The 10,535-nt window shown below is 57.8% G+C and overlaps 1 protein-coding gene across 3 annotated transcripts in view; it reads left to right on the forward strand.

The window, feature by feature from the left end:
- The window catches only part of PEX14 (peroxisomal biogenesis factor 14), a 117,974-nt gene extending 108,396 nt beyond the window's left edge, over positions 1 to 9,578 (forward strand). For 2 of the 3 annotated variants that reach the window (XM_081816884.1, XM_081816885.1), the window contains 4 exons: positions 1,195 to 1,297; positions 2,471 to 2,568; positions 6,378 to 6,469; positions 8,301 to 9,578. In XM_081816884.1, coding sequence (XP_081673010.1) covers positions 1,195 to 1,297; positions 2,471 to 2,568; positions 6,378 to 6,469; positions 8,301 to 8,748 — 741 coding nt within the window. In that variant the 3' untranslated portion in view covers positions 8,749 to 9,578. The remainder of the gene's footprint in view (positions 1 to 1,194; positions 1,298 to 2,470; positions 2,569 to 6,377; positions 6,470 to 8,300) is intronic. The other variant, XM_081816886.1, reaches the window with a different exon arrangement.
- The last annotated feature ends 957 nt before the right edge of the window (positions 9,579 to 10,535 follow it).

The following is a 10,535-nucleotide window of genomic DNA, read 5'->3' on the forward strand; positions in this document are numbered from 1 at the left end:
TCTTTGCTAAATAATGATCTTCACTCCGGAGTCGCTCATGAAGTGAGTTCTGCGAGAGACCTCCTCCTCCTTCCCCGGTACAGAACCCTTAATGGAGAAGCTGCTGCTGTCTCTTTTCCCATCTGGGCCCCAAATGGAGTAGGAAGCCACGTGCTTTGGTCCCACCTGCCAGTTACCACACCTGCCGGCCTGTGCTGCCTCCAGGGCCCTCCGCCCCCATTAAAGCTGGAGACTGGGCTCATGCTTCTAAAACAAGAGTTTCTGGAGTGCAGTGCCCATATTCTGTCACCCAGCCCTCCCAGCGGCCGCCCTGCTGCCCACCCTCCACCCCTTCCCACCTCAAAGCAGGCAGCCAGTTACCAGCTATGCCCCACTTGCCTTCTTCCTGAATGTTCCAAGACCCTCCTCTTCCCCTGGGCTTCCCGAATTCTGGGCCGCCTTGTTTGGTTGCCCTGTGGCATCTACTTCCTTCTCCCCAGGGTCAGTTTCTTCAGGTTCTGCCCCTTCCTCTCCCTTCTGCCCTTGTGTCTGGGGGAATTTGACTGCATTTGATTGACTCTTACCCGAAGGACGCTAGTTCTGAGGATTCAAGGCTTAGTTTAGGAAAAAAACTTGAGGTGTGACCTCTTTCGATGGCCTCGGAATGCTGTGTATTATTCCCTAGTAAAAGGACCAAAGGCCCAGACATGTGCTGTCGATTTTCATCTAGTTTCTTAATTTTTTTGTTTATTTTATTTTATGCATTTGTCTCTGAATGGTGATTCATTCATGTGGATCAAAATGTCTAAAGGATCAGAAAAGTGTACAGTCAAAAGCGTCCCTGCCGCTCCTCCCTGGAGGCCGCCAGTGGTATCACTGTCTTGCATCACCTTCTACATTTTTATCTTACAACTTTCAAAGCAGAATTTTAAATATTTTTTGTTACGGAAATCTACGTAGCATCATTGAGATGATTAAATAAAAGGACCAAAAATAGACCGAATTGACTTTAACTTGTCCCTACTTCCTGGTCCTTGTCCTTATGCAGAATCTTAATCAGCCTCGTAACTTTCAAGTATCTCATTGACGGTGTTTGCATCGGGTTTCCGAAACCCGGAGGTGACAGAGAGAAAGTGGGTGGGCAGAATTTGAGAGGTGGCTGGAGAATGACCCCAAGTGCGTGCCCGCTGCTGACGCCCGCCCTGCTCCTTGTAGAGATACCTGCTCCCCCTCGTCATGGGTGGCCGAGAGGACAGGAAGCACCTGCAGAGTATGGAGGCGAGTCTCTCGGAGCTGAGTGGCAGCGTGGCACAGACAGGTAAAGATTAATGACTCCATCAAGTCGCCCCTTCGAGCCTTCGCCAGCAGCCCCTTCTCTGCCCCGCCCCTCCCCCTCCGTCTCCACTTTATGTGGTGACTTCATTTATCTGCTCTGAGAATCTGTTCACATTTGCAAATGAAGCCGCCGTCATTTCGGTTTAATTTGAAATTGCTTGTTTACTGTCGGCGCGGCCTCAATTAATTATGTTTTTACGGAAAGGCTCCCAACCTCAGAATATTAATAAGGGGAATAAAATGACAGCCTTTCTAAGGGCTGTAAAGTTCATTTTTAATTTCTGCTTCTGTGAGGTTTTCAGGGGGGTTTTCAGCGATTTTTTTCCCCCTTCCCTCTAAGAATCCAACACAGGGTCAAGAAAGGCTGTAATTACTGCGGCTCCGGGGACCCCAGCCACCTCCTCTGTCATCGACTCCACGGGGCTGGCGTTCATTACCCGGTGCCCCAACGATGGCCCAGATTAGCTGGGACCTGTCGCACCAGAGGTGGCTTTTCCTCTTTATAAACTTGTTTACTGGACAGAGGCTCTGAATCTAAAAACTCAGGCAAGCGCCGGAGCCACTGTCCCAGGCAGGAGTCTGTCCCCCCGGGGTGCGTTTGCAGAGCCCCCAGAAAGGCTCTGGTGCGTCTGCCCCCGGGGAGGCTGATGCTGGGGCCCATGGCTCCCACACGGCCCTGTGACACTGTGACCCGGGGGCATGCCGGCATCCTCGGGATTGGGTGTGGAGGGCAGGGAGGAGCGGCCGGAGAGCAGGATTTGGAGTCTCGAACCGCTCCCGGCATCGCGGGCCTGAGATGCGTTTCTGCCAGCATGGGAGAGTCCGCGAGTTCCCACGAGGTGAGGGGCTGAGATGAGGGACATAGACGGTACCAGAGTCGGAAGAGCCGAGCATATCATAAGCACATGTAATTGGAGGGGAGAGGTTTCGGACGGATATACTGTTGACCACGGACAAGTGCACAATGGAAAGATGGAGTGGGAATGCTAGAGGTTAGATACGGTGCAGGTAGATGGCCCAGAGTGCAGATAAATTACATGCATTGCGGGGTGGGGAGTGTCTGCTGATCAGTGAGATGCGGCAGCTCTAGGTGTGTGGACAGGGAGGGGAAGAATCCGTATCATTTAACAGAGATGCGACTGCTTTCTCCTCCCAGTGACTCAGTTACAGATGACTTTAGCCTCCATCCAGGAGCTGCTGATTCAGCAGCAGCAGAAGGTCCAGGAGCTCGCCCACGAACTGGCTGCAGCCAAGGTACTTGTTCCTGACCCTCTCCAGATCCAGGTCTGCCCTGCTCCGGGCTCCGCTTGGGGCCTTTGGGCCCAGTTCACTGTGTTCCATGGGGGCCGACTCTGTCTTTTCTCGTGCCCGTTACACAGCAGGGGCCCACACGCCCTCTGCAGAGAGAGGAGGGAGTCACTGTCTCTCCGTGCCCCCTCCTAGCAGGGGGAGGAGAAGCAGCTCTTCGCCTGTGGCCCTCCCGTGTCAGCACACACGCAGCTCTGGACGTGGTTGGGGTAGACACAGGATGGTCTCCCCGAGCATGTTAGGTCACAGGTCACAGCGTGGCCAAGAGCGAGTCCAGGGGACAGGGAGGTGTAGGGGGAGGGTGCCAAGACGCCGGGTGAAGTCGGCTACAGTGGGCAGAGTCTCTACACCCAGCTCTTGGGAACTCAGGTGACCCCTGAAGGAGCAGTTTCCTTGCCTCACTTCCCACATCTGAGCAGTCTTGGCGATATGAGATCCTAGGATCAGACCGCCTGGGTCGCAGTCCCAGCGAGCTGTGTGAGCACAGGCAGGTTTCTTAACCTCCCTGAGTCTGTTTCCTCATCTGTAAAATGAAGCTGTAACGGCACCTCCTTCGTTGTCTGTCCGTGCTTAGAACAGCGCCTGGCTCCTGTCGGCCCCCAGCATGGCAGGCTGCTGGCTTGGGGCTGTGGGTGCGTGACAGGGTCATTCCCGGGCACTGACTTGGACAGACCCAGCCCAGGAGACACTGGTCCACCAGTGAGTGACTCCAGGACGTCCGCTGTGCTCCCCACTCCATCCCCTGCTGCTTTCTCGTTGCTTCCACACAGCCCGCACAGTCAAGGAACCTCCTCTGAGTGGCTCTCCCAGGAGAAGCCCCACCCGGTGCAGAACCCGATGTGAGCCGGCGCTCAAATCTTTTACATTCGCAAAACCAAGTGAAACAGGAATCTTTCCATTTCCGATGGAATCTGGGGTGCCTCTTGTGAAGAGGGTCCCCAAGAATCCCCTTCTTGGATACCCCACTTCCTCCTCAGATGGCTGTGGTTCCCTGTGGCCACCTCTAGCCGCGGTACGTGCTCCCTGTGGGCGGGCAGCCCATAAAGCAGCCGGGAAGGCCGGGTTATGGCCCCCACCCTGCTCTCCTCTATTATCTTTGGGAGCGGTGGCCTGCCAATGGCCAGAAGCCATTCCGGAAATTGGAAAACTGTTTGCAGACCTTAAGCATTAAGATTAAGACCACATGTTGCATTTTAAGAGGGGAGGGGGCCCGAGATTGTGCTTGGCGGCTGAGAGCTGTCTCTGTGAGTTCCTAGTGCTTGCTTCCCTGATGGTCTCCCCCCGCACCCCCACCACCGCCCGCGTCCCCGGCCCCCTTTCATCCTCTCCTGTACTGAAGCGGGCTCACTGGTGTGGTGTCTAAACCCAAATGCGTGAAGACTTTGGTTACCCCATAAACCAGCGACTCAGAGCTGTGTTTTCTCAGCTGTAATGTAAGTTTTTATATCTGGCTTCCAAACTCCTACTGCAGCCCTGTAAAAAATTAAAAAGAAGAGCGTTAAGTAATTAAAAAACCTACATAAAACTGAAGGCTGAGAGTTTTCTACAACTGTTTTTTAAAGAGACTGGCTAAAAAGCCCCAGATGTCAGATTTTATTTCTAAATCCTGGCATCTGGCACCATATGCGTTTAGAAATTTGAGTCCTTTGTAGGCCGGTGAGTGGAAATTGCTCCCTTGTTAATGGGCTGCTATGGCTTTCAAGGTCTCCGAGAAGCCAGAATGGTGGCTCCTGGATCTGCGCTGTCTGGTGGTCTGGAGTGAGGACCCTGAGGGGATGTGTGTGCGGGCGGCTGGTGTTTGCAGGGGGGTTGTGTGCGCTCCCTCCAAGACCTCCAGCCCCTCTGCAGGGCTTCTCCCTGTAGAGGAGTGCTCACCTGAGTGGGGCCCCCACCCCAGGTCAGAGATCCCCGCCAGCCTGGTGGGAACATCCGAGGCCCCTCCCCTCTGCCAGCCTGGGCCTCCCCATGTTCTCCTGAACTTACGGTTCCGGTTTTCTGGGTCCGGCCAGGGTAGAGGTGTTAGGGAAGCTGGGGCCTTGCACGACTAATCCACGTACTTGAAGCCACCTGGAGGTGGCCTCCGGCCTGGTGGATGCGGGCCCATACACCTGGGCCCATCACACCTGGAATTGGCCCATAAACACTTCACAGACCGCTTGGCCACCAGCAACTACCATTTGGGGGACCACCGTTTGGACTTTGCTCTTCTCCGTCTAGCCCAACAAGATTTGCCAAAGAAAGGTATAGTTCTCTGAAGTTTATTTGGAAAACGGTCAAGGATGGCGTCTGTCCTAGGGGTTGTGGCAGTTGCTCCGTGGTCCCTCTTCAGGGAAAGAATTGGCATTAAGTCCTAGGACAGCTTCTTGCTCTCTGCTGAGCCTTCAGAATCATCCCAAAGCAGTGGCTGCGGATGGATGGTGTGGCCCGCACGTTGTTGCAGCTTTGCAGATAGCCGGGTGCAGCCTGGGGGGCTGACCTTGCTGCGGTGGGAGCCGAGGGCTGCCCAGTAGTGTGGGAAGGTGCTCCCGGGGCGAAGCCTGCCTTCTGGGCCTGCTTGCCACTGGAGCTGGGGGCCGGGCCGGGCAGGTGCTCAGCGGCCTCCCCGGCCCTCCAGCACACCTTGGAGATACTGCGGGTCTGGTCCCAGGTCACCACAGGAAAGCCAGTATCACAGTAAAGGGAGTCAGATTACTTTTTTGGCTTCCCAGTGTGTACGAGAGTTCTGTTTACACTGTACTACAGTCTGTTAAGGGTGTAATAGTATTATGCCAAAAAAATGTGCATACCTTAATTTAAAAATACTTTATTGCTAAAAATTGCTGACGATCATTTGAGCTTTCAGTGAGTCCTATTCACTGATCATAGATCACTATAACAAACATAATAATAATGAAAAAGTTTGAAATATTGCGAGAATTGCTGAAATGTGACACAGACACTCAAAGCGAGCAAGTGGTCTTGGGAAATGGCGCCGACAGACTTGCTCAACGCAGGGTTGCCCACAGAGCTTCACTTTGTAAAAAAAAAAAAAAAAAAAAGCACAGTACTTGTGAAGTAGGGAAACGAGGTAGGCCTGTCCAGTGTGGTTGTGGCGGCTGCCGGCCTCCACCCCAGGGTTCCCGCCTGTGTGTGGTGGGATTGTCTCTGCAGGGAGAGGGACTCCGCTGGAGCAGTTGACGTGGAGATGGAATTCACTTAGTTTATTAGTTTAGTTTTAATGGGACATTTCAAACACGGGCGGAGACAGAGGGCCACAGAGCGGATGGCTTGCTTCCAGCACACCGCTGCGCATGGTCTCGGCCCCCCGGCCCGCACCCCCAGCTCTCGTGGTGGCACATGCCAGACGGTGGATCATTTGCTACTGCAGACACTTGAGTTTGCATCTCTTGAAGGATAAGGGCTCTTGTGTTGCCGTTATTTTACATAGTCGGAATACCGTTATTATATACCTGAATACATGTCACGATTGCTTAATATCGTCCGATGTCCAAACAGAGTTGTGGGCATGTTTGTTTTGAGGGTGCCATCACTGAAGCAGAAAGACCCGGGTAGGCAGACCCCTGAACGGGCAGTGGCACAACCTTCCCAGGGGGTCTCCAGGCTGGCACCCAGGGCCTAGCAGGACCTGGGTGCCACACTCACACCCTGGGTCCTCTGGAGCTGGCAGCCCCTCCTGCCACCCTGGCCGTCTGAGCTCCACGGGGCAGGAGGGAGGTGCCACTCTGATCCTCCTTCTCCCATGTTTTGACTTTCAGGCCACCACATCTACCAATTGGATCCTGGAGTCTCAGAATATCAATGAACTCAAGTCGGAAATTAACTCCTTGAAGGGGCTGCTTTTAAACCGGTAGGAGGGGAGAAGGCGTGGCTGTGGCCCCCAGCCCGGGACCGTGGAGCCCGAGCTCCTGGGGCCTGGCCAGCTGTCATGGGCGGGGCGCATCTCCCCGAGAGGCCCCTGTCCGTCCAGCCCCTGGTGGAGCTGGGCGACTCAGGCATTGAGTTTGGGAGTCGTTGGAGCTTCTGTCTTCCCTCCCCGGGAGGCCCCCTCCCTCTCCACTCCAGGGGGGGACAGTCTGCAGTGCCCCCAAGTTCTCAAGTACAGCAGTTCCTCAGCCCTGTCGGATAGCTGGAGCCACAACACAGGACCTTGAACAAAGGAGAACATCCCCATCCTGAAAAGGACCTCCAGACAGGGACCTCCTCCTCCTCCTCCGTCCTGAGCCCCGACACTGGACCTCTCAGTGACAGCTTGGTCCCAGAGAAGTTCCTCGCAGAAGGCCAGGGAGTCCTTGGTTGGAAGGATTCTAGGTTCGAGGCAGGGGACAGGAGCAGTGGTCTCCTTTTGCTGTCCCTCTGTGCTGATAGTACCTTCCGTGAGCCCCCACACTGGAGGCTGTGTCCCAGTGCTGCCCCGAGTGGAGGGTGACCGACTTGTGTCCCCTCCGTCCTGGGATAGATACTGGGACGGTCACCTCACCTCAGGGCACTTCAGGTTGGCCTTGCCTGCATTCTCATTTCTCCGGGGCTTAGTGGGGGCTCCGTGAGGCAGTCCAAAGGCACAAAGTGGCCCTTCACTTGCAGTCAAAGATTGGGGGCTGCAGGGGTCTTGTGGCCCCAACCAGGGGATCCAGTTCTCCAAGCCACCTATTGTAGGCCATCTTGGAAGAAAAGAATGTGGCCCTAAGAGAGGTGTGTGTCATTAGGAGAAATCCTTTGTGTTTCTGAACCTCGGAGACAAGAGCCTTTGAGGTCAGAGGGACAGAGAGTGGGCATTTGGGTAACACTGGAGCCAAGAAAAGTGCCAAGTGCATTTCTCGTTAGCATCCAGGCCGCCTTCGCTGTGCGCCCGCCCGCTGTGGGAGCCGAGGGGGAAGAGCTGTCCTGGGACCAGCACTGGTGGACGGTGGGCCACCCAGGAGAGAGCAGGCCTTTGTCCTCTTGGCTCAGGCAGAGATGGGCCTGCATGTCCTAGACCATTGCCAAGCAGACCTGACCTCCCAGGTCCCTCATGGAATCGGCTTTGGTCCGGCTGGCTGCTGGCCCAGGGCTCAGGGCCCCGAGCAGGGAAACAGGAGTGGAGAAGGGACTTCCCTGTCGAGTGTTGAGCTCAGAGGTTTTCTAGCAAAGTGCACCAGGGTTACCCTTCTGGTTGTGAGGTTTCTGACCCCACAGCCAGTGGCCAGGTCTTCCCCGTTCTGCCCAGTCCGCGGATAAGGTAGATGGAGTCGAGGCCGCATGGCTTGGGTTCCCATTTCTCCGGCTCAGTCTCAGTGCCCTGCTGGCTCCCCGTACTCACCACCCCCAGTCCCAGAGGCAAAGGACCAGGAGAGAGCGGGCTTGTGTGTGCGGCAGCCCCTGGGGCCAGCGGGCCAGTACCTGCCAGGGCAGGCAGGCCCGGTCCGGGCAGGGAGGGCCCGGGAGGCACCCTGAGTGGGGCAGGCCGCTCCTCGGCCTCACGGGGCTCCTCTGGCTTCCACCTCAGCTGCTCCGGCCTCCAACCGGCCAAGAGGCCTTGTACCTGGGAGGCAGGCAGGGAGGGAGGTGGTGGGGCGCTGAGCTCCATCCTGTCCCCCTGCTCGGCAGCCCTGGGGGAGCGCTTCGGATGGGGGAATGTGGCTCTGCCGAGGGAGGACCCCAGGGTACTGGCACCAACCCTGCTTCTTGTCCCCCTCTGTCAGGAGGCAGTTCCCTCCGTCCCCCTCAGCCCCGAAGATCCCGTCTTGGCAGATCCCAGTCAAGTCCCCGTCACCCTCCGGCCCTGCGGCTGCCAACCACCACAGCAGCAGTGACATCTCGCCCGTCAGCAACGAGTCCACGTCCTCCTCGCCCGTGAAGGAGGGCCACGGCCCTGAGGGCTCCACGGCCACCTACCACCTGCTGGGCCCCCAGGAGGAGGGCCAGGGGCTGGTGGACGTCAAGGGCCAGGTGAGGATGGAGGTGCAGGGCGAGGAGGAGAAGAGGGAGGACGAGGAAGACGAGGAGGACGAGGACCTGAGCCACGTGGACGAGGAAGCCTGCCTCGGGGTGCAGAGGGAGGACCGCCGGGGCGGGGACGGGCAGATCAACGAGCAGGTGGAGAAGCTGCGCCGGCCGGAGGGCGCCAGCAACGAGAACGAGCGGGACTAGGCCCCCCCGGGCTCGGCCTCCGCCGCGGGCTGCCGGGGCCTGGCTCCTTCTCTGGCTCTGCGAGGGCGGCCTCGAGCCGGGGAGGGCCAGAGCCGTCGCAGCCTCCGTGGGGCCTGAGCCCTGCGCGTGGGGTCGCGTTTGTGTGTGGCCAGCCTCCCCTCGCCTGAACGCCAGCCCCAGCCCGAAGGGCCTGCGACCTTGTGCTCACGTCAGGCGGGGGGTGGCGGCGTGTGCCCTGGACTCCAGCCCCCCTGAGCCCCGGCTCCCGGACGGAGGTCTCGTCCAGGGCGTGTCTGCTGAGCATCTTAGCTAACCTAACACCGTGCATGACAAGAGGTAGTTCAATTACCTGGCTCCTGATGCTCCGAGGAGGAAGGGCTGCGTTGATGTGTCTGCTCTTCCGCCTCCCTCCTGTCCTGCCATGGCTCCTTGACTTGCCCCGCAAGGGGCCGGGGGGCCGTCTCGTCATGTTTCCAGAAGCCACGGCCCCGTGCTCTTCTCTCTGGGCCGGGGCCTCCCAGGGCCTCCCAGCCAGGTCTCGTCCAGATGATGCCGCCCCCACGCGCTGTCCCAGCCCCACCGTGCCCTGTCGTCCTTCCAGACGGATGAAATCACACTGCACTTCTGCCGTCCTCGCTTGCTGCGTTGTGACTCAGCTAACCCCGTGGCGAGATGTGGTTCGGACTCCCACGTAGGAGCCAGGCGTCAGGGCCTCCCTGTCTGCCCTTCCCACCCAGAAACACATCTGCATTTGTGTGATCAGGTCTAGGTTTCAGAATATAAGATACTACTGTATATAATTGTAATAAATACAAGTTGTCGCTATTTAATTCCTGCCTGTGGCTCTCTGTCTGCTGTAGTACCCTGTGCCCAGATGCAGGGTTCCCCTAGGGCTGTGCCAGGTGCACCCTGGGTGGGGGGGTCGGTTGGGGGGCCAGGCCCAGGCAGCCCTGCCCTTGGGCCCGAGGGGCAGCAGTCCCTTTCCCGAGGCGGGTTTCATGAGCTGCTCACTGCGAGCTGGAGGGTTTGGTCCTCGGTGCCGAAGGGCGACATCCTGATGCAGAAGGGACCTCATGTTACTGTATATAGACCTGGTGTTGAGTGTGATGAGCTCTCCTTCCTTAAATGGATGAATGTGCTCCCAGGAGAGCTTGTGTCTCGCTCTGTCTTCCTCCCCCGTCTCCCGCTCTCCCTCCCTGTCTCCCGTTAACCTTCACACAGCGTTCAGCTGCGCCCAGAAAAACAGTGTGACCCTCCTTCCGAGGAGCCCCCGCTCCCTCAAGCCCCTGTGCTGCGGCCAGGCGTGGGGACAGACGGCAAGGCCACCTCCAGGTGCCTCGTGTAGTTACAAAGTGGGGACACAGTGCAGGGCGAGTGGCCAGGGGGCAGAGCCCCGCAGCGCACTATGTCCCCCTGGGGGCGCGCGCCTCGCAGCCTGCTGACCGCCGAGCGTGCGCAGCTGCCCGGCCTCGGGCCCGCCGGCAGCCCCGGGGAAGGAGGTGGCCGCGGATCGACGGGTGAGAGACTCGTTGCTGGGGCTGTTCTGTCGCAGAAAACATTTCTTCTGCCTAGGCCCCTTTTGGGGGCTCAGAGCCCAGTCCCCTCCCTGCTGCTGCACACCCATTCCTGATTCCGTGGCCCAGGGCACCATGCAGGGGTCACGTGACAGTGACTCAACTCTTCCCGACCCTCCTGAGTGTCCAGCCCTCTGGCCGGCTTTCAGGTGTCACCTTTGATGCTCATAATCTCCCGTAACATCCCTGTGGACCCTTGTCCCCACCACGTGC

Source organism: Leptonychotes weddellii, chromosome 4 (genome assembly GCF_054177405.1).
Source record: "Leptonychotes weddellii isolate Sample4059 chromosome 4, ASM5417740v2, whole genome shotgun sequence".
NCBI lineage: Eukaryota > Metazoa > Chordata > Mammalia > Carnivora > Phocidae > Leptonychotes > Leptonychotes weddellii.